Consider the following 24,971-nt stretch of genomic DNA (forward strand, 5'->3'; position numbering starts at 1 on the left):
AAATAGTTATTCGTAAGTTATTATATAAAATGCACACTTTTGTAAATGGCAAAATGTTTTAAAAGAATCAAATTTTATAAATATGAATCCAAGCGCAAAATGTTTAGGAGTCTAATTTAGAAAAATATACATTCGCGAAAACACTTCATAAGATTGGTTAATGCTTATACATTGGCTTAAGGAACACTTCACAATGTGAATTGATGGCGTCCAGTCAGAGTTACGGTTTTATACAAAAATAGGGTGTGGTCATAAAGCCTCCGTAAAGTCATGACTTTATTATTTTATTATTTTTTTTGCCTTCCACCCACGTTATGTACAAAACACCCAAAAAAAACCATAATGCCGGGGGGGCGGTGTGCCCCCCAGCACTTTAGCCCATAATTCCGCCCATAACATGCCACTACAGGTGGTGTTATTAGTTCCACAAAAACTTCTTTCACCCACCACACTCGCACATGCTCCATCTCTTGGATTGGTCTAAAATTCATTTATTGTGACCAAGTTATAGTGTACAACAACCAATGCTCATACTAGAAATGGTCAATAACTCTTTCCAACAAATCTTTTTTTTATGTCTCTCTAGAAATTCAAGCAAAGCACGCAATTTCCCTCAGCCTCATCTTACCCCATGGGCCATGTGACACTTTTAAGGAACAAAGTTCTTGACCCACCATCTTGAATCATGGGCATGGAGGCATGAACACTTTAGTTGATCTTTTCTCACAATCATTGCTTAAGTGTGTTTTAAAAACATTTAGGATAATGACAGTTTTGACATGTCTAACTTTCTGAAGACTCGACCTGCCCTAGCGTTACTTGTCATGAATTCATCTTCCATGCGTTGTGTGTCGTCCTTTTTAGCCAGTAACTGTCACACCATGAACACATTAGGAGAGTGTCCCTAACTCCTGAAGGCTTGGGGCATTGAGAGCATTGCGCAATGGATGCTTTTATCTACAGACACGTGTAATGTAACATTTAAACAGTCATGTAACACTAACAAACATAACATGTGTTCTCTTTCTAGTTCGAGAAGCCTAGTCCTTGATGCAAAACATGAATGTGATTTGGGCATGTATAAGTTAGAAGTTGAACCTGTGTCATTTCTCGTATTGGCATGTAATAATTCACGATTTGTTTGACTTGTCAAACACTTTCATCATTAACTAGGAAGAGAAGTGAGAGTTTTGAAGAGGTTGATGTAAAAAAAACTTGAGTTAAAAGTTTAAAGACTTAGGTGACTTTTTTTTCATGATTTTATCATAGCATAAGAAGATTTATTAATATTCCATAAAGAATAAAGAATGACATATTAAAGGAGAACATTCAAAATTCATCACCCATATTTATGTTAATTCGGAGTTCTAAAGAAAATTATGTTTATCATTCCATTTTGTAGCAACATGTGCATATTGTCTTATTTAATTGCTAGTTATTTAGTGTTTGTTTATGATAGACTACTCATGGTAATGGAACGAGCATTTAATCATATTTTTACCAGATAGCTTGTAGTCTAATGGTGTGTGTTAAGGTGTTAATCGAGACTATGTGTTATAGGGCTTGATTGATAAAAAGGTTATTTCAAGTAGGTGATACGCAGACACACTTTTTTCTCACTCATAAATACCCAAAATGGGTGTAATGGGATGAGCTTGGTTTATATATTAACAAATGTAATTAACGATTTAAATCAAACTTTTAAAATGGAAGCATTTCATCGACACCTGGCGTGCATAAAACCATTTGTTCAAACAAAACCACCATACATACAAACTTAGGTTCAACACACAAACTTTATGATTTCAAGTAGTTTCTACATACCATTTGCAAGTTTCTTATAACATAAAACACTAATCATAGACATTGTTCAAGGTTTTTGAGTCTAAGTTAAAGTTCATTGAAACCCATTTACTCTCTTTCTTAAATTAAACACATAACTCATTTCATTGGTATATAGTCATCAAATGTTTGAGTCTAAGTCGTTAGAATCGTCATAAAAATTTGACATTTCAGAAAATTAACTTCAAGTCATATGATAATTCCAGTTTTCCGACCTATCACGGAGAATAATTCTTTATTTAATCTTGAAGGATTTCTCTCTTACAATCGTTTGGCTATTAGTTTGTTTTGTTTAATATTTTCTATTTTGCTAACAATTAATATAATTACTAATTAGTGATAATTGTCATGCTAATCTATATAATAATAACAATATATGAAACTATGAAAGCAGTAAAGATTTCAAAGCATTTTCCTTAAGTTTAATATTTGACTATTGCCTTTAGTTATAGTTATGGACTTACGGTAAAATATAAACACAAACTCAAAACATATAAGGTATACCAAAAAATAATGTAAATCATTGTAACAACAATTAGATATATGTGTTTATCATGCCTTTATTGTTGTCAATTTTTGTGGGTACCAACTAGAATGAATACTTACAAACTCTCTTTGTAGAGTGCTTTTTTCTTTCTTTCTTTTTTTTCAAATTACAAACGGGTTAAATTTATGATTGTGAATATTTTATGAAAATTTTTAGAGCCTTTCACGTTTCAAGCTTCGCAATCTCTTTTCTTTTCATTTTTCTCTTAAAAAGAAAAGGGCAACTTAATAAGTTGATAAGGTGTTTGGTAAATTCATAAGGTCTTTTATATATATTTTAAGTTATAAATAGTGTAAATAAAGAACTTTTAATAAGTCATGGGATTTTGTTTTCCTCCAAAAGTTAGGAAGTCTTTTTTTTTTTTTTTTTTTAATTTAAGAGCATCTACTACAACAATGGGGTTTTCTGAATCTATCTGACAACATGGTAGACAAGTATGAAACCAACTTCTCTTTTTTGGACTTAAGAACATCTATAACAATAGGGTTTTCTGAATCTACCTGGCAACATGGTAGACAAGTATGAAATCATCTCCACTTCATCATTGTAGGCATTAAATTTGTGAATAAAGTCTGTCTGCAAATAGGATTTCACATATGGTCTCACTTTCTCTCTTCTTCTCTCATATACAACATATACATATAGTTTTAATATTTTTTAATTAGGTTTTTAGAGGTGTTTTTTATAAAAATAAAGTTGGATTTTTTGAGGAAAAATTGAAATTATGTGTAAAAAGTGACATTTTATGATATATACATACATTTGACGTTTTATATATTTTTCCATAAAATAGTGGCTCATTAATTAGCACGTTAATTTCACTTGTACGTTAACTTTCCCCTATAACACATACATATATTTGACGTTTTATATATTTTTCATCGGTTTTGTAACAACTAACACAGTACCTTTCCCAGTAAAAGTTAATAAGTTGAGGTAAAAAATAAAAATAAGAAACCCAAAACCCCCTTGTTATCAGCTTATCGGAACCCTACATCTAACCCCTTGTTAACTGCTTACCTGCCTTTATATTTTAATTGGATTTATTAAATTAAACATTTTTATTTATTAAAATAAATAAATTTCTATGAACTACGCCATAATACACATTCAAAATGCGAGTCGGTTACAATTTTCAACGGTTTTGTTGTAAAAATTGGACCTTAATGAACCCCCTAGTTCCTAGTTGCCAGATATATCATATAATTACCCTATGCAGGATTGCAGGGGCGGAGATAGTAATAGGCCGGGGGTGTCCCTCGTCCCCTGTGAAAAATCTTTTTTTAGTGTTAATATGCCGAAAAATTCCCGATCGACCCTTGTGAAATTTTGAAGCTGAACCCTGTATAATTTCAAGACGACTCCCATGAGATTTTGAGACTAACCGTATTAAAAAATACAATGAAAATTTTATAAATATAATTATATAAATGTTATACAAACAATTTTTCCTATTAATATCAATAAGCCTATTAGTCTAATATCCAATCCAATTTTAAACTCGGTTTTTAGCCCTATACCCCATTCCTATTCTAAATTAATATTTTCTTTTACCCCTTTACCGCCTCTGAATTTGATCGGCCAAACATCTGATTCAACTGAACAAGAACAATTGAACACAGAACAAACATAATCAGTCACACCCTCGTCCAGTCGTCCCTCTGATCGGCGTCGGCCTCTCTCTGCCTGGTACGTTCGTGATAAGGTATAACATAAATACATAATACATTTAATTTATGTCTAATTTAGTTAGGCTTTAAGATTTTTAGGTTAATGATGTTTAGATTATGTTAAAAAAATGGGGGAATTTTGTGATTTTAGGTTAATAGTTTGATCACTTGCTAAGTTTGTTGTATTTCTGAAAATTTAAGCGATAGTTGTATTTGTTACATTGAGAAAGACTTGCTTATCAAAGTTAAAGTAGATGATGTAATGGTTAGATTTCAAAAAATGAAAACTCGTAGAGAACAACTTTGATGTATTTGTTATCTAATATTTTGTTTGGTAATCCTTTTTATATATATATATATATATATATATGACCCGACTCGACCCGACCCGATTCGACCCGACAGTTGTATTAGTACCGACCATAAAAATTCCCGACCCCTGTGAGAAAATTTCATGGATCCGCCACTGACTCTATGGAGATTTAAACCACTCATTCATTTTTAGGACCATCAGCGGTAACTCGATGTCGAAGAGCGATAACTTTGTTTTCAGTGGTAGGATCGGTTTTGCCATTCAGAAGGGGGTGACGGCGCAGCTTGTTGCCCGCTTACCCGTCTTTATATTGTAATTGGATCCTTTTAATTAAATTAAACATTTTTGTTATTTATTAACAAAAATTAAAAATTCTATGAACTAAGCCATAATACGCATCCAAAATGCGAGTCGGTTTCAATTTTGTTAACGAGAAGAGCCAGCCAACAAATGCTATCTCATGTATTTTGTATACTAATTTTACTAAAAGGGTATGATAGTAAAATTGCAATTTTTTTTCTTTTCTTTTTTTCTCTTTTCCTCCTAACTCGGGAATACATAAATTGTGTGAATTCCTTTCCTTTCCATTAAACTCGGGAACACGAATAAATTTACGTATTTTTCTTTCCTTTCTCTTCTACTTCATTTTCTCTCGTTAACTTAAACCATCTCTCAAAAAATTGATTTACTTATTATATAAGGCATATATTAAGCTAAGAGTTTATTTAATAACAATATTTAAATTTGTAATTTAATAATAGATTTTTATTTATCTATTTGAGGATTTTATCTGTTTGATTTATATTGTTTTTGATCTATCATGGTTGGAGTAGAATTTTTACACTATTTTGCTTGAAAATTGGCGTTACAGATGATGACCTATTACTTATCTTACGGTTCAACTATTTAGATGCATCACGAGTAAAGTAATATAGCATGGAAAAGAGTATTTGTATAATGCCTACTTAATCATTTTGATTCTCTTTCTTATGAGCTTGTTTAAGTTTTAGTCTTCAAGAGGCAAATTCACATGCGTTATGATTCTCTTAGTATACGTGTCGGGATTAAACCTATGCAAGCCCTTCAGTTAAAGCCATTTTATGATATACTGACTGTCCTACTTATTTGAAGTTCATAATTTATAATTTTGTTGATGTATGCATACATTTTTTATATCATTTTCTAAGTTTTAGATATATACTAATATCCTCCGTTCAAACTCATGTTTGTGTACGCAGGTTCTTGTTTTAGCACAGTGATGGCCTCAAGATTCCAGGCAGCGGCACTTGTATCTTCACCTATGTGCTCAAATGCGGTTGCATGGTCTGAAGAAAACTTGGTTGCAGTCGCCTCTGGACAATGTGTTACTATCATGGTAATTTTGTCATTTACAATCGTGTTAGTTACTATCATAGCTCGAAGCCTAAAACTTTCAACTTTTCATATTCATCACTTGGCAGAATCCCGCCAAACTATTTGGACCGAAAGGTTTAATCACAATTCCTGATAGCCAACCTTTTCCAATTGGTGTTATAAACAAAGAAGGTGCATTTTTATTACTCTAATCTAATAAAATTATTATCATTTTTGAATCTTATATAATGTTGTATGTTGACAGATTTGGCTGCTGGTTGTATGTTGCCTACGTGTTTGTCTCATGACGTGCATGCTTTTATACGTTCAGTATCTTGGTCTCCACTTGGATTGGCTTCTAATGCAGGGTATGATCTAATCCATTAGCAGTGTAAAAGTGACTTATAGCTTAAAAGGTTTAACTTATTTAAGTTATTTCTGTATAGGTGTTTGCTTGCTGTTTGCACCACTAAAGGGGTAGTTAAGGTCTACCGATCTCCATTTTGTGAATATTCTTCAGCATGGGTACAGGTGCGCATTCACCTAAGTTGTTATAATTAGGGTTGGCAAATGTGATCCATTGGGTTGTATTAAAATGTATATAATGGGTCAAAGTAAAAAAAGAAAATGATTGAAACGAGTCAAAACGGGTTGAAATTTCTCGAGCTTTTTTTTTAATTGGACCGAGAAAAACGGAGGAAATTTTTAGTACTTTTACTTTTTTAGTTTTTGATTTATATTTCAAGTTATGATTTTTTAATTATTTTTTTTGAATTTTTTAATGCGGGGTTTTTGAAATGGGTCAATGGGTTTTTGAAAGCTCAACCCATTTTGACCCATTTCAAAAACCTTTCATTTTCAAAAAAAATAATTAAAAAGTCATAACTCGAAATATAAATCAAAAACTAAAAAAGTAAAAGTACTAAAAAGTTTCCTCCGTTTTTCTCGTTCCAATTAAAAAAAAAACTCGAGAAATTTAAACCCGTTTGACCCGTTTCAATCATTTTCTTTTTTTACTTTGACCCATTATATACATTTTAATACAACCTAATGGGTCACATTTGCCACCCCTAGTTATAATGTACATAACAGTTGATATAAAGTATTGAAAAATGTGTTTTCTTTTGTTTATATAGGTCATGGATATATCTGAAATGCTACTTACTTATTTTGCAAAAGTCGGATACAAGGAGGCCAGCATTCCTTCTCAAGAAAATGTAAGTTGACTAATAATATATGTAATAACTTGGTATCTTATGTGTTGTCGCACTGATGCTTGGTCAATAATCTAGCCAGGCTGGTTTAGAGCAAGAGGACAGTGACTATGAACCAATAACTCCCGTAAGAATAAAAAGCAAAGACAGAAGACAAAGTAAAGTCCGCTTAATAAGTGCAGAGCAGTATGCTTCTCGTAGTGCACTGCTATCATCACTTGTTGTTTGTTGGTCCCCGATGCTTGATAGTAAGTCGGGAAGGAGATGTTGTATACTTGCTGTTGGTGCCAAAAGTGGAATGGTTTCGTTTTGGAGAGTTCATGAACCGCAATACTACTCCATCACTCAAGGAAACGATCCTCCTGTTGCATCACTCATAGGTGTTATCGAGGCCCACGGTTCTTGGGTCACAGCAATCAGTTTCTCAAAGTTTGTTTCTGATGGATCGCATCAGCTTCTGTTAGCTACAGGATCCTCTGATGGCAGGTGAGTTCATATTTACTGTTAAGTGTTCAGTAGCCAAAATTTACATATTATTATGTTTTTGGCATAGTAATTAAAATCGTCTGCCCACTGCGCCTAGGCGCTATTTTTAGGCGAGACGAACATTTAGCGACTCTATAGGAAAGGCGCAATTTAGGGTTAATTTCTGGTTTTTTTGGTCTTTTTAAAATTTTATGAATTTTTTTTATTATTTACTAACTGAGTCATAAAAAATTACCTAAAAAAGGGGAATATATTTAATTTAATTCAATCTGCCTATATAATCATCGACTATTCTAGATGTTGAATGCTTATTGAACTTTGTTATTGTTTAATAATTATTTTAGATTTCTTTGCTGAATTTCCATTTTATGATTTATGTTTCCTGTTATATGATTGAAGCTTTAAAACTAATATATTAAAGGTGGACTTTTTAATCTAGAATGACTAACTTTTTATTATTATTTGTTCCAGATTTGGCAAATACAAATTTGATTTTGTTTAACTTAGGTTAATTAGTATCCAGTTTAACCTAAAATGTGTAGAAAATGACTTCAGTGAGTCGGTAATTTATGTATGCTATGATGCTTTTAAACTTTAATTTGCTTTTCGTATTGGAACTATGTTATTCAAGTTTTTGAATATATAATAAAATTTTAGTTTTTTTTCATTGTGCGCTTTTTTTTCTCAGGCCCTCAATTTTTTTGCGCCTAGGCCCAAGGCAAGTCCTATGCGCCTTGAGTGCGCCTAGCGCATTTGATAACTATGGTTTTTGGTGATTTCAGTGTGAAACTGTGGCGGGGATACACTGATGACCTGCTAAAGTCGACTGAAGACGAGCATGCTTCGTTTTCTCTGTTGAAGGAGGTCAGTGTTTTGTGCCAGTCGAATTCCATTTTTCTCGTAGAAGCTTTATTGATTTAAATATTTTTTTTAAATGTAAATAGCCTATAAATGTTGGGTCGGGGCCTTCGTCTGTACTTTCACTTCTTGTTCCAGACTCTTCCCCACACAAGATACTATTGGCGGTTGGCAAAGGTTCTGGATCGGTGGAAATGTTGACTTATGATACGTCGATAGGAACGCTTGATGCATCTGGTTCACATTATGCACATGACCAAATTGTAAGCTTCCACAACTTTCTTTAGGGCTGTAAACGAACCGAACGAACACGAACAAGGCCTTGTTCGTGTTCGTTCGTTAAGGAAATAATGTGTTCACGAACACTTACCGAACGAGATTTTATGTTCGTGTTCGTTCATTAAGGAAATTAATGTGTTCACAAACGGTTTACGAACACAAACGAACACAAATAAAATCGGCAGAGATTAGAGATTGAAACCGATGTATTCATCAATGTGAATAATGAAAGCGTGTAAACAAATTGAATGAACACGAACAAGGGCATGTTCGTGTTCGTTCATTAAACTTTAAACGAACACGAACACTTAATCAAACAAATATTTATGTTCATGTTCGCTTATTTAAAAAAGGAACATCTGTGTTCGTTTATGTTCATTTGTTTAAAATCTAAACGAATATAACTGAACAAAGATAAATGAACATATATGAACACAAATTAACAAATATAATACTTTAAGTAGATGACTCATCCAAATAATATTTAATTATTTTTTATTGATGCATAAACATATATAAATAGCCATAAACGAACATAAATGAACGTTCATGAACATAAATGAACGAACAGAACATGTGTTCATGTCCGTTCGTTTAGTTAAACGAACACGAACTTTTTGTTCATGTTCTTTCGTTTATTAAATAAATGAACATAAACGAACTTCCCGTCGAACAGTTCACCGAACGTTCGGGGTTCGTTTACAGGCCTAACTTTCTAATAATAGTGATTAATGTGCACAAAGTATATACATTCTTCTGTTGGTGACGATTGATGAATCAGGTTACAGGTTTGGCTTGGGCTTATGATGGAAAATGTTTGTACAGCTGTAGCCAGGTACTCATAGTCTGTATTTCATCTTCCGTTGATAAATTTGTTCATAGTAAAACTTATGTGTTTTTTTCCTTTTTTTGTCCGCTTGTGACAGGATGATTCTCTGCGCAGTTGGATCATAAAAGGAAATTCCCTGCATGAAGCGCCTTTACCTTCAAATATTCTCGGTGTTAAGATGTCCAACGATGTATGATATCATCGACTCTCTTCTTTATTTGTTGCATTTTTTGTTCTCAAAATAATATTTTTTTTTGCAGGTTCCTAATGTGTCGGATGCCTGTTTTGGCATAGCAATATCCCCTGCCAATCTTGCGATTGCTGTGGTACGATTTATTCTTTTGTGAGTCTGTTAAATAAGTTCAGTTATTTCTAGAGATATTCTTAAATTGGATTATTTTTTCCGAATTTTGCAGGTTCGAGTATTTGATGCTAATCTGTTAAATCCAATGTATCAGGCAAGGTAAGTCTAATGCTACAATGTATTTAAAATAAAACTAAGTACTACCTCCGTCCCATTAAAAGTGTCATAGTTTGAAAAACACAAAGTTTAAGGTAGATTGAATGATTATTTTTTTGTTTACCAAATGACAATAATGCCCTTGTAAATTTGGTCTGTCAATATTATTTATTAATGCTAATTGTGTGTGTTTAAGGGTAAACTTGGAAATTGGCTAATAAATTTTGAAAGTGGACATTTGTAATGAGACAAATAAAAAGGAAATATGGACACTTTTAATGGGACGGAGGGAGTAATAAAAAACGCTTCTTGGTTTTGATCTTTCTAGTAATATTTATTGCAGGCAACAGAAGGCTGTTGTTGAGTTCTTCTGGATCGGCGGGCAAAAGCTTCAAGATACCGTGGATGAAAATTTCCCTGGTTTTCCTAACACGGATTTAGTTAGCTGGGGACATAACATACTATGGTCTTTAAATCAGTATAAACGTCATCTTGCTAAGCCTTTAGTTATATGGGACATTATATCAGCATTATCCACTTTCTCAAAATCTGAAGCTAACTACGTAAAGCAATTACTGGTCATGTGGCTGATGTCGAGTCTCGGGTTTGAGTGTGGTCCTTCTGTTGGAAACGTTTTGCCACGTGTCGTTGCGTGTCTCTCGGACTTAAGTTCACGCCAGTTGCATTTACTTAATGTTGTTACTAGACATGTTGTACTTAAAGAAGTCAAGTTGAATGATGAAGAACATGCATCTGAGGAGGAACCGGGACTATGGATTAACCTTCTTGAAATGTGTGAAAAACATATTCGAGAAAGGCTTATTGGTTGTAGTTTTTCCGCTACACTAAATGGCGGTTGGGAGCATGCTGGATTGGCACAAATGAGACTATGGGTCGCGAAAAATGACAATATGGTTAAAGATTACGTGAAACGTCTTGCTTCTAAAGTTAAAAAGACCGAGAAAAGATATCTAGCAGAAACCGAGGAGCATTGTAGCTACTGTTCAGCAGGGGTGCCATTTGAGGATACAGAAGTTGCATATTGTGAGAGAGACGAGAAGCATAAACTGACTAGATGTGCGGTTTCTATGGTTGTGTGCCCGCTTACTCCATTGTGGTTTTGCGTGTCTTGCAACAGACGAGTCTCGAATTTGGCCCCCGAGACGCTTTTTACATTGGTCAGATGCCCTCCTCCATCTGTGGACAAGAATGGTGAGATAATATTGTCAAAACCGTTGTGTCTGTTTTGTGGGATACTGCTGCAAAGGTTGCAGCCCGAGTTTCTATTGTCAACGCTACCTGTATAGATTCAAGGAGGCTTCCACTCCATCTTTATGTATATAGCTGAACACATTTAGCATCGAACGAAACTGATATCATGTTAAAAGGATGGGCTGACTTGTCAACGATCTCCGTGACTTAAGGTACACAAGTTTTTATCATGATTCTTTGTTTGATGGATGGACAGCCATTGGATTCTGTTACACTAAGTTTTTGAGTATTCATTTATTTTTTGCAGGAAACATTTCGGTGTGGGACCATAACTTTAGCAAAGCTATACATTAATCGTTTGTAATCATAATTATATCTGTTTTGCGAGTGCTTTAGCTTAGTAAGTGTATTCTATCTACTGTGTCATGGTTTTGGTTGATTTGGACCTGGTTCATGGTATTAGAGTATGAATGTTTCTCACATTTGCTGAAGAATGAAGTTTGGTTAGTGGTGAATCTTGAAACATAAGAACTCATTCCCTTAGAAAGTTACAGGTTTAGAAAACAAACACTTGCACATGACCAAATTGTTTAAACATGAGTATAGGCGACAATTGTGACCCTTTTGTTTTTTAAATAGGTTGATTTGGGTAAAACTTAATTGTATATGGTGTTATTTGGGCCACCTAAACTTAGTTAATTGGTCAATTTGGTTCTGTTTGAATTAGTCTTAAACGGAAGTTAGAAAAAAATCTAAATTCCACAACGTGCAAATATATAGTCGTTCATAATAAAAGGTCCAAATCAAATTTGATTAGCACCTTACATTATCATTGTTTCTCTGATTTTCTCCGTCTACTTGTTGCCGCTGCCACAACCGGCACTGCTGCATTCCAACACCATTGCGTTCACCACTCATCGCCAGATTCGCCACTGTAACCACCTAACTTGCTGGTTTAGTTTTATGCGTTCTCCTAATATTTTTATTAAAAAAATTTTCATTAGTTAAATATTTTTATTGATTCAGTGTTTGGTTTACTTACTATTCAAAAGTTCTCTTTATTTTCTACATCAGGTATATACAATTTACTGATGTGATTTTGGTAAGAATACTTTCATTTTATTTTATAAATCGGAAAAATCTTACTTTAGGTTAAGGCTTAACAGGTACTGCAAGTCTGCAACAACCACTGTCATTATTCATTAGCATTCCACCGCCACCATCCGTCAAACAATTTCAACCCGACTCCATTTCGGTTAACACGCATTTATACACAAACCAAACAAGACACTTATTTTACCCATTTTAACTCAACATATTTAATCTGTCACCCGCACCCACCTGACCAGCCCGGTAAGTCAAAAGATCAATCATCAGTCAACCTGCTGTTTAAAATGCAAAACCACCTTACTTCAATTAACTAGTTTCAAAGATGCAAACTGTTAAAACTGTAACCAAAAACCAAAATAAAAATCAACCGCCTTTTTATTTATTATTATTATATATATACCCGCTAAGTACATATATATTAACAGACCTAACGTCACCCTTTTCCTTCACGATAGACAATTTAGCACCCTAAATCTTTACAAATAAGTGACAAAACTGTCGCTGTGTTCGTCTGTCACCATGTTCCAAAGCTGCAGCCCACATGCTCTTGAGTGATGATGTTTAGGCGTTGCTGCATGACCTCCATTGACGGGTAAGCCGGGAAACAGATGCGGTAGAAGCAGGTGTGCGAAGATGGCAGATGGTCAAAGCTGTTCTCGCCCGACTTGTAAATGTAAAGCCTTGAAGCCAAACCACCAAAACCCTCCACCGGTAGATACTTCACTGATGTCCAAAAGAACAGCAGAACCTTTCTTTGCTCTGCTGTCATTTCACCGACAATCTGCACCGCTTAACTTATTAACTGCAAATCCAACACAATTACTATGCAGTCGATATCACCAATATATCAGTGATATATCAGTTATCGGTCCCTTGGCGATATATAAATCAGAATATCGGTTCAGAATATCGGTACCGATAATATCGACGATATTGACCGATATTTGACCAACATATCACCGATGTTCCCGATATCAGTGTTTTAAGTCTTAATCAATTCTTACTTGCTACGATTGTTAGTGTTTTGCAATTTGCAAAAGGTTAATTTGTTAATGGTAGGAGACTATACTGAATTATTAGTGTTAAATTGCTATATATATGAATTTTACATGATATTGAAATTACCGATATCCCACTGCGATAACCGATATCGATCCTTGACCGATATCCGATATTTTTCCGCATTAACTGCTTAGCACAATTATTTAAAGAAAACGGGCAAGTGACTTACCTTCCAGAACCATTGTATTTGAGGATCTGTGTCTACATAGCCATTGTATTCTGTATGCGCCTTCCAATCATCAACTGAGATAGGAATTTCGCTTCCGTGCAACATCCCATCAAGATCTTGAAGTTCTAAGCTTTTAAAGCATAGCTTGCGGATTTCTTCGTTTGTAACTATATCTGCAAATCCTCTAGCGAAATGAGTTACCTGCTCGGAAATGGATGTCACAAACCGATGCTTGATCAGAAGATCAACGTACTCCTTCCGGTTACTGCTGTTCACGCTAATGTTTCTGCCATCGGGTAGAAGCTCTAGAACTTTCATGGATCCGAGTTCTTCGGCCTCCCAAACGAATGTTAGACCAAGGGCGTCGTCGTCCACTGCATTAGCATTCATGTCCAATATCTGTTTGCAGCTACTGTACAGGTATGGATCTGCATCCTTTATGTCTTCCAGACACACGTCTAGCCCGCCCAATTGCAAGAAGAATGCCCGATCGAATACTATGCCAACTTGCATTTTATGCATCAAGGCTAGGGCTATTATTCTCCCAGCAAATTTAAAATACTTGAGGTGCATCGGGTCCACCTTAGATGCTGCAACATCAAACATAACCAATAATTAATGGAGTTGGAGAATAAGATACTACACTAACATGATGAGGTGTTTCTGATCATCGGGATTCGGGCCTCTCAAGCCATGTTGTGCAGTTTACGGTTAAAAATGACAGCCCTAGTTGTAAATGAGTTGGGATAACCGGGTTTCAAAAACTTTAAACTATAACCGATAACCGGCCCAAATATTTATTCGGTACATCAGGTTCGGGTTACAATTTTGTCGGGTCGGGTTTATCCGGTTTCTGAACGAGTAAAATTAAATAGGGGTGTGCAAAAAACCGAAACTGAAAAATCAAACCGAATTAGAAACCGGAGGTTCGGTTTTGAACTTTAGAAAAACCGAAATATTGGTTTTGGTTCGGTTTTGTATTTTGTTACGAATCGGAAAAACCAAACCAAATCGAAATAACCAAAAAATTAAAATAGGCATATATCTTAATTGTAACCATTAAAACAAACTCTGACAATGACTAGTTGTTTAGTTTTAACATATAGTTAATAACAAATGATACTGACACTTTTAGTTTTGATTTTGAATTTTAATTTTAAATGTATCTTTTATTAGCTTTTAACATTTGAAGTTCAAATATTGAATACTCTATTAATTCTATTAATCATCAGATTAGATTAAAGAAAAAAAAATATCATGCCCAATTTCAATATCTTGGGTCAAGTTTTTTTTGGCCTAAAAAGTTTTGGCTCGATTAGCAAAACCGAAAAAACCACATCCAAAACCGAACCGAAAAACCAAAAACCAAAGCCGAACGGTTTTAAAAAATCATAAAACCGAAAGTTTGGTTTTTTGGTTCGGTTTTAGTCAAAAATCGCACCGAACCGCACCACGCACACCCTCAAAATTAAAGAAAAAGTCCAATGCTAAAAATTTTGTAAATCTTGATTTAATATTATATGTTTATAAAATCATGTTATGTATGTTTACTGTAAAACTGTGGTGTTCTAAGTTTAGTCATATATATGTATAAAATCAAGTGACTCGTGTTTTGTAAAGCTTATCATTATCAAAGCTAGAGGACTGTTAGAAATGCAAATAGGTCATAGAAAGCCAACATATTTCTGTTCAGGAGTTGTGAAAAAACAGAGCTTTAGTGAAAGTCAAAATCAACAGTAAAAATGCAATTTGCAGTGCCGGTACATGAAATGCCCAGTAACTTTAATTTGGGTTTTTTTGGGTTAACGCAAAAAACAAAAAACTAACAAGTTATCGAACCATTTAACTGAAGGTCGGGTTCGAGTTTCAGACTAATCAAGTACTTGTTCGGGTTTGGGTTACAGTTAAAAATGACAGTCCTAGGTGTAACAAATAGTACTAAGCTCACTGGATAACACGTTGGACATCTAAATTCCACCAAATCATCTCCTCATATAATATACTCAGGTTCCACTATATTTTAAGTTCACCTGACCTCTAATTTTCTCAAAACTAAATATACTCAATACATATTTCAAAATTATCTAGTTCTTTCTGTCCAACTTGCTTTTTGACACAAATAAAACAATCATAAACATCACCCTCACAAATTCACCTAAAGTGTTCAGGTAATCAAGTACCCTGTTGAAAATTATAAGCTAGTGTAATAAATAAATTACTGCGAGTAACATTAGGTAAACTAGCCAAAGTGTGCCATTACAGAGAGTACATTAAACGCTCTGCATACCCACTGACACAGTGTGTCATTTGACTAGATAAACAGAAAAATATAAAGACTCGGACAACAATTGTGATCCTTGTGCGAAAAAGAGAAAAAAAAGCAGCAGCTTACACAAATAAAAAAAGGAAAAATATTAAAAAAATGGACTTAGGCGCGTGTGCTTTTAGTAGACCTTTTCCTTTCCGTCTATGTGCAACAAACTCGTTACCGACTATTACTTCTGCTACTCTTGATTACGCTACACTTGTCTATTCATGTCCTAGTACTTGTAGTAATATTTAATTACACACATACAAATTTACAAACTTGCATAACAATATACGAGAACACAGATCAACGCTAGATGAAACTTACCAGGATTAGGAAAGAATCGTCTTCGATCATTGGGGCACGCAACAAACAGAGCATTTTGAGGATTAAATATAGCTTGACACACCAAGAAAAACCATTCCCGTAACACACCAGGTCCCGTAGCTTCCTCGTTTTTAAACTCCATAAATAATCCACCACGCAACGTTCCAGGCTCTGCTCCTACAATATACTCAAAAGACTCAGCCAACAACTGCGACCGGTCAATAAGCATCTCATGAAGCTCCTCATACTCATCCTTCACCTCTGGAAGCAACATCATAACCAAATGCCGCCTCGATTCAAAGTCCGTGAGCTCCTTACGCTCAAGAATCCATTTATAATCGTCTCCTCGTTTAGCGTATCTAACAATTAGATAACATAACGAACCCTTGTTACCCGTCAAACTCATCCAAAACTTGTCTTCTCCACCTTGATATAATACCGCGATATTATGCAACTCCCGTAAGATACAAAGATACTGATCCCACCCACCGTCTCCTTTCTCTTTCCGCGCATTCACAAAGTCCTCGACTTTGTTGAGACACAATTGTAATTTCGCTAAAAGATCGAGAAATATGGTATAAAGACAACTCACTTCATCACTATACCAAGGCGTATGGCTGTAACGCAACGGTATCAGATTCCCATACGCCACCTGGTCAACTATCGCGTTTCTCAGAGGCCGCACAAACACCCCGAAATCATTCACGTCACTCTGCGAAGGCCCGGAATTCACAACCGACTCCATACTCGAAACCAAATCCTCCGACAACTTCGTCGCAAGCTCAACCACAAACGGAAACATCTCCTGAACCGCAATCACCACCTTCTTATAACAACCGGACTCGTAAACCTTCGAATTCCTCCCCAACTTAACGTACTCCACCATCGACCCTAAACTCGTCCGACACAGTCTATACAACGGGTCATCACGAGACGCCGCTCTCGCAAGCAACTTACAAAACTCCAACACCACAGGAGCAAACTCCGAGTACAAAACCACCGGCAACGACTTAATAAAATGCTGAATCGCATCCTGCGCACAATCCTTATTCCCATAAAGCGGCGACACGTACAACATCACGAGCGCCGCAGGCGCCGACGACGACAAAAACACATTCAAATACGGTGCAGCGTGGTGATCCACCCCTTCGGTAGGCATCATATTCAAAAAGTCGGTTAATTTCGATTTAATCAACCCAAGCCCAGCTCGTTCGCCTTTACACATCCTGCAAGCAATCGAAACAAGGTCGTCAATCACCTGCCACGCCTGCGGATGGCCCGTGCTGCGCATCCGGGCGACTAACACCAACCCGGCGTCATTAGTGATCCTACAGTGATGGAGACTGTGCTCCCACTGAAGCTGTTTACCAGCGTAAAGGAGGCGTTGTTCGATGACCGGTATCCCGGTGGCGGCATGGATCTTTTCGTGGACGGACTTGATGGTGTCATCCGGGTTGCCGTGTAACACAAGGGTTTTGCCGTGAGAGATGGTTTTAACGAAGAAATAGATGCGATTTGGGTGTGATGAAACACTAGGGTTTTGGGTGGAATTGGGATTAGAAGCTCTAAAGTGAGAGGATAAACTGGGGTTTTGATTATTATTATTATTATTATTAATATTATTATCAATTGAAGAAGTGGATGAATTGAGATTAGGGTTATTAATATTATTAGTATTATTATTATCTTTTCTCATCCTGACTGAAGAAGAAGAAGAGAGGTCATCGTCGACGTAATCATCGAGCTTGCGTTTGATGCGTTGTTGGATGGAATCATAATCATAATCATAATCATAATCATAATCAAAATCATAATCATCGAAAAGGAGACTCATTATCGATCAGAGGATAATCAAATCCATAGGAAGAAGAAGAAGAAGAAGAACATAAAACATCAAGGACTCGAACTAGTGGGTAGAGTAGAGGGTGTAGAGTAATTACCCGGTTAGTTGCTTGGTGCGGATGGAATTGGATGGCATTTGAGGGACGAATTTTTCTAGGGTTTCGGTTTTTCGGGCCCGGATCGGTTTCGGGTTGGGTCAGCAAAAGTTAAAATTTGGGTTTTGGATTGAGGTTGACTGGTTTGAAACTAAGGGTATGTTTGGTTGTAGATAATGTAATGAAATTGAATGAAATGAGAAAAAAAATGAATTATTATTTCTTTGTGATGTTTGGTTAATCCATGAGAATGAAATAAATTATTATTTTATGTTGTTTGATACTAAAAAAATTGTAGGAATGAAATAGAAATAATAAAAACACTGATATCTCAAAATAATTTTAAAAAAAATCTACAATGGTGACGGTGGTGGTAGCTCCGGCGACGAAAATGGTGGTGGTGGTGGCGGTGACGACGGTGGTGATTATGGTGGTAGCGGTCGTCGGGCAGGCGACAAGGACAGTGGTTGTGGTGATCGAGGTGGCGATGGTTAAGCGGTGGAAGCACTAGTAGTGATAGCGATGGTATGGTGGCAGCGACGATGGTGGTGGTCAGGCAATGACAATGGTGGTGGCATATAATGCAAACTAAAAGAAAGGAGACCATAGCAGGGAACTCGGACACTTGATTCAACGATGCATGCTAAAAGAAAGGGATGAAGCCTCCTTGTTAACCTGACAAGCGATTGCCACAGGAATTCAAGGTTTGCTAGAAAATGATCGATATGAGGAAGCACGTGCTTGATGGCTAGTGTTGTAAGCGAACCAGACGTCCGACTGTCTATTCGATAGGAAGTTCGTTTATGTTTCTCCATTTAATAAACCAACCGGACACGGACAAGAAAAATTTGTTCAGTAAGCCTAATGGACGAGCACGGAAAAAGTTTATGTTCGTTAAATAGTGTTCGTGAACATCCAGTAGCGCCCGTCCGATTACTTCCGGTAACATCTGTCTGATAACGTCCGCTTAATAGTGTCGTGTATGTTTAAATTCCTTGAAGAATGAAGAATTTGAAGCTTGTTTATCGTGAAATGCTAGAAGTTTGTAGATTCTGAATACTAAAGCATTAGTTTGATATGATTATGTATTTGGTTACTATGTTAAGTGTTAAGTATTTTTGGATATCATGTGGTGTAATGTTCATTAGTTTTTATGTCAAGTATATTTTGATATGTTTATGTTTGTTTGTCCATTAACGTTCATTAGTGTCCGTTAGTGTTCAGTTGTCCATTGGTGTCCATTAGCATTCGTTTACAATACTAACGAACATACACAAACAAACACAGACAAATTCAATTCCTTAATGACGGACACAAATTTTCGTTCGGTAAGGTGTTCGTGAACCCTCCGTTTGTCCGACCAAGCTTAACGGACAAACACGGACAAGGTCCCGTTCGGTTCGGTTCATTCCGCTTACATCCCTATTGATGGCACATATCACGACCTATAGAGTGAAATACGGTAAGTGAATTCCAAATTACACAATCACTTTGCATGTTCTCTCTCTCTCTCCCCCTGTCCCTCTCCCTCTCATTCATAAAATTAAGGAATCCTTTGGGGTTGAATCAAGAATGGATAATACATAGATTTTATTCATTCGTGGGACATACAGAGTAAGATTGAATTTATATGGCAAACAAATCGTGATACCATGTATTTCCTTCATATATTAAATATGAAGCGGGTAAGCGGGCAACAAGATACGTCGCCACCCCCTTTTGAATGGCAAACCTGATCATACTGAAAACAAAGATATAATTCGTTGGCGTCGATAAGTTACCGTGCACGGCCTGTGGAACTATTTTAAGTAAACGTAATAGCTTTGGGAGCAAGGGACTCAAATGTATCAAAAGCAAAAGGAATGAAGACGTGTTGATTCTCGGCACATATTTTCTCATGCTTAGAAATTATTCCTTATTTCGCCTTCAACACAGCCTACCTAACAACAAACCCGGTATCCCTAAGCCCAACAAGGGGAGATACTCCAGTAAGGTCTATAAGCGTGCTTATTCCTGCCCATCTAAACATAAGAACGTCTGCTGGCCGGAGAGTAGACCTCCTTTCAAGGGAATCCAACGGGAAATTCACTCGAGCTTCTTTTTTGCCGAGATCCCCACTCATTTTAACACATCACAAAGGGCAATTCTGACCAAATCATGTTTTACACTCCTAATATTGATAGAAACTCTATAAGCCTTGAACAATTTAAGGCTTCAAGGTTTTATTGTGAAATTAAATGAAAACAATTACCAAATCAAGAAGATGTTCAATGAGGATGAACATATGCCACATCCGCTGATGGCAAACGTAACGATGTGCAAGATCTAATGAGAAATTAAGGGATAATGATATTCATGATGAATTCGAAAAGGGATTACTTAGATTCATATATTAATGACTTAATGAACAATCATAATCATAGCAAATTTTAAAAGAGTAAGTTATTACTATTAAACTTGAATTCAATTTATTTGATGATTGTGAAAATTTACCAGATTTAATTGAAGCAATCACTGAACTATAGGGTCATCGAGAAACATTTCAGAAAAAATTTCTTCAAATGTTAGATCGATTTCCCCATATTTACTTAAAGATCTCTAACCGACTAATTCCTTCGTCACCTGAGAAAGATAAAAGGGTTGAGTTATGTGATATATATGTTGTTAAAAAAGAAAGCGAACTACTGATCATAACAAACTTCAAAAGGGTGAAGCGATTACTGGTAAACTTTAATTCAATATATTTGATGAATGTGGAAATTTACCTGATTTAATTGAAGCAACCACTAAAGTTTGGGGTCATCGAGAAACATTTCAAAAAAACATTTCTTCAAATGTTTGATTGGTTTCTCCATTTTTTACTTGAAGATCTCTAACCGACCAATTCTTTCGCCACCTAAGAAAGATAAAAGGGTTTAGTTATTTGATATATATGTTGTTAAAAAAAGAAAGCAGACTACTGATCATAGCAAATTTCAAAAGAGTGAAGCGATTACTGATAAACTCGAATTCAGTTTATTTGATGAATGTGTAAATTTACTTGATTTAATTGAAGCAGCCACTAAAGTTTGGGGTCATCGAGAAACATTTGAGAAAAAAATTCTTCAAATGTTAGATTGGTTTTCCCATTTTTACTTGAAGATCTCTAACCGATCAATTCCTTCGTCACACGAGAAAGATAAAAGAGTTAAGTACTTGAGTTATTTGATCAATATATTGTTGTTAAAAAAGAAAGCAGGACATCAAAAGGTTACATAATTTAATTTGTGGGTTTATCAATGTTCAAATTTTATCGACCGAATAAACATTGTTTTAACAATGCTAAATTTTTTATAATACGTTATACGAGTATTGCTACTTTTTTTTATTTAAAATATGTTTGACTAATTTATATTTTGGTTTAGTTCCGGTATCGTAACGAGCGTAGCCAATACCTATCAAATTCGTGTTGACTCGTATCTGCAACGCTCGCATTTTACTAAACGAATACCATCCTTACTGTTATGAACATTTTAATATGATTTTATATTTTTAGGTGTATTGGCATCGAAACTATTTTCTATGTTGACATATTAATTTTTTTTTTAGTTTTGGTATCTTAACGAACTTAACTCATACCAACTGAAACCATATTATTTTATCATATAACAATACCACACTCAAATATCTAACTATCTATATAATTGTCTACCATAAAATCCTAGGTGTCACTCTCAGGTTGTTACCCCCATTCTCTAGAGCCACCAGATTGTTTGATTTATAAATGGAGGCTTCTCATGCATTTGACCCGAACTCGCGAGTATGGGTCTAATCAAACCCGGATAATCTTTAAATGGGTTATAACATCTCATTTATTTGTATAACTATTTCATAAGCAAACAATAATTTTCACGGGTCATGGGTCTCATCAAACCCGGATAACCCTTAAACGGGTTATAACATCTCATTTAATTGTGAAATAACCTCTTAATTATCAAAGAATAATTTTCACAGTTTATGTGTCTTACCAAACTCTAATAGCCCTCAAATGGGTTATAAGGTCTCATTATTGATAAACACTTTCATTACAAACCCAAATTTAATTTATCTGCTTTACATGTTCTTTGTTGCTGGTCTATCATCTCCATCGTCGGTAAACTTCCAATACCACCCACCATCGTCAACTACATCAATACCTCTTTTTTCATTAGACAAATATTTGTGTTCATGTTTGTACATTTAAAAAAATCAGCTTGCCCGTGTTCGTTTATGTTTGTTTGTTAAAATTCTAAAAAACCTAAACATCTCAACTCGTAAAACTCAAACGCTAAAAAATAAAATAATCATCATAAAATAGCAAAACGATTAAAAACAAAACTTTACAACTCCCGTAACACGGGAGGATTAAACTAGTATAAGATATAAAGATTGTTCGATTTTGTAGTATTAATTTATGGAAACATAAGTTACAGACAATGTAGATGAAACAAAAAAATATTTAACACATTCATACGGCAACCTCTAATCCTAGTCTAGGGATTGATTTACATTAATCAATATTAATATTACTATACTTATCGCCTATATCAGGAATTCCAAGATTTGTAGTTGTAGTTGTAGTTGTAGTTGAAAGCTGACACCGATCATATATATGCTTGTAGACAGTTTGTAGACAATAATGAGGTCCAATGTACTATTGATTGATATTGTATTTTCAACCACACCAACTCCTTACCCCCAACCAATTTCCCTTATCCACCGCTCATTAACTACCAGTAAAACAATACATCTGTTTTTACTTATCTCCGAAACATAACCCTGCGTTGATGGTTCATGAACAAAGATAAAATCTTTAAACACTTTAAATTGAAAGAGTGTTTTTTGATTTTTTTTTTTTGTTTTTGAAAAGGCTAACTTTATTAAAAATCTAAAAGAGAACCACGTACAAGAGACAAGTAGCCCAGAACAAAGAAAAAACAAAAAATACATAAAATAAAACAACCAACCTTTTATACAGAAAAATTCACGAAGTTGAACCAGCATCACTTATCCCACTCAACACATGAACTTTTGCTCCTTTGTTTGAGCCAAAGCAAAGATGCCGATTTGATCTCATACATCATTTTGGACATGACAATGTGTACTTTATTAAAAATGAGATCGTTCCTACTTACCCATATACCAACACGTCACTACCAAAATAGATTAAACCGCCAAACGCGAATTATTACACTTAATAAATTTGTTCGGGTATTCCAAAATTTCTTCCACTGATACACAGTTTGCACACTTAGACAGCTTTACCAATTCATAATAATTGATAAAATATCCTTAATACCTTCTCAATATACAAACATATGTTGTATCGTCTCCGGACATGAACCACATATCGGACAGTTCACATTCCCAACATTAATATCCCTGATAATTAACGCACTTTTGGTCACGATCGGATCCAACAATAATCTCCAAATAAAACAGTTTATCTTTATGAGTAACTACTTAATCCAAAACTTATAATTATGTACCTCAATACTCCAAATTATAAAAAAAAAAGAAAAAGAAAAAAAAATCTCACATTAGAAAGGTCTTAGATTTAAATCTCACACACGACAAAAAAAATAAAATAAATTCACTGTAAAAAACCTAAATATATTTTTTATGTTATAATACATTAAATTAATAATCCACGTACATGGTTACCATAAAAAATATAAAACATTTTCCTTTGGGTTATGAAATTAATTATAGGTTAAGTTATAAAAATACATATAAAACACTATATAATCACTAAATAGTTTGGCCGATAATAGGAGTAACTAATATATTAATGTTTTTGATTATGCTTACTCCATCATATCACATGTGTATACATGTGTAACTTCGTATATGTATACATTTAGTATCTCACCGTCTTGGATTACGACTAGGTTTTAGCTGAGAATGCACCAAATGTGTACGTGGTGGTCAAATCTCATAAATGAATACATATCTAATACATATCTAGCAACTTCATCACTATAAATTTAGAATATGAAATCAATCTTCTACTCATATTCAAAATGGCTCAACCCCTTCTCCTTATGACAATAGCTTTCGTTGGTGCAATCCTCATTAGTGGAGGAGGTGTGTCTGGTACGGGTACCGACCTGGTGTATGAAGACGGGGCTTGGACTGTTGAGAAGTCTTACATTACAGACTTGGGGAAGTACGCGGTGGCATGTCACAACCTTGTGTCCAAACATCAGCTGACGTTCCAGAAGGTGATCACATGTGACCACCTTCCGGGGCTCACCCACAGGTTGACCATTCAGGCAGCAGACGGTGGGGTTACGCATACCTATGAAGCTTTGGTTTGTGACAAACCACTGATACGATTTAAGAAACTTATTTCCTTTAATCTGGTTTAAAGGAAAATTTATTGTAATATCAATAAAGTTAAAAAATGAATAATAAGCTTTAAAAGCGTATCTAATTCATTAGCGTCAGATTTCATGTACTCACGTGTCATGTGATGTCCGAAAAATTTATAATATGCTATATTGCATTTGAAATTCGAGCCATATTTTATGTTTTTTTGACAACCAAACTGCTAAAAGAGTTCGTAGCTTATCACTCTAGCACGAGCAACACCCTTAGTCTAACTGATATTGCTGAATGTCGACACAGCCAATCGTTTCACTAACTTCATTTACATCTAACGTTAAATTCTTATGTTTATCTATATATTTTAATAGCATCTTTATAGATATTATGCATTGTTGCAGAACTTGCTAGGCGTAAGTCAGCGTTGGCAGAGACTAGCGATTAATCGAGATTATTTGGATTGGAATTTATATACCAAACTTATATATACAACTTTTTAATTTTCACCGACTTTAACCAAATAGTGATTAATCGGTGCCTATGTGTGATTTTAATAGCCATGATATTATTTAAACATCTTATAACTTCTAATACAACATAATTGAATGAATTTTGTTATTAATCAAGTTTATGAAAGTTAAATTGTGATA

The 24,971-nt window shown here is 35.0% G+C and overlaps 2 protein-coding genes across 2 annotated transcripts; one reads left to right on the forward strand and one right to left on the reverse strand.

Annotated features, from left to right (window-relative positions):
• Window positions 1-5,182: 5,182 nt before the first annotated feature.
• LOC143564085 (uncharacterized) lies at window positions 5,183-11,270 on the forward strand. Its single transcript, XM_077051469.1, has 13 exons — window positions 5,183-5,747; window positions 5,833-5,917; window positions 5,991-6,093; window positions 6,172-6,256; window positions 6,862-6,942; window positions 7,022-7,425; window positions 8,208-8,289; window positions 8,370-8,546; window positions 9,344-9,397; window positions 9,489-9,581; window positions 9,652-9,717; window positions 9,808-9,854; window positions 10,195-11,270. Exons 1-13 carry the CDS (start codon window positions 5,595-5,597, stop codon window positions 11,156-11,158), a joined length of 2,394 nt encoding a protein of 797 aa, XP_076907584.1. The 5' UTR covers window positions 5,183-5,594; the 3' UTR covers window positions 11,159-11,270.
• Window positions 11,271-12,530: 1,260 nt separating this feature from the next.
• LOC143564086 (E3 ubiquitin-protein ligase UPL5-like) lies at window positions 12,531-17,939 on the reverse strand. The gene is made up of 3 exons (XM_077051470.1): window positions 16,040-17,939; window positions 13,405-13,994; window positions 12,531-12,954 (listed from the first exon to the last, which is right to left on the reverse strand). Exons 1-3 carry the CDS (start codon window positions 17,871-17,873, stop codon window positions 12,688-12,690), a joined length of 2,691 nt encoding a protein of 896 aa, XP_076907585.1. The 5' UTR covers window positions 17,874-17,939; the 3' UTR covers window positions 12,531-12,687.
• Between the last annotated feature and the right edge of the window lie 7,032 nt (window positions 17,940-24,971).

The sequence above is a fragment of the Bidens hawaiensis genome, unplaced genomic scaffold (genome assembly GCF_021521415.1).
Source record: "Bidens hawaiensis isolate Kalapana, Puna unplaced genomic scaffold, B.hawaiensis_p1.1 tig00021713_1, whole genome shotgun sequence".
NCBI lineage: Eukaryota > Viridiplantae > Streptophyta > Magnoliopsida > Asterales > Asteraceae > Bidens > Bidens hawaiensis.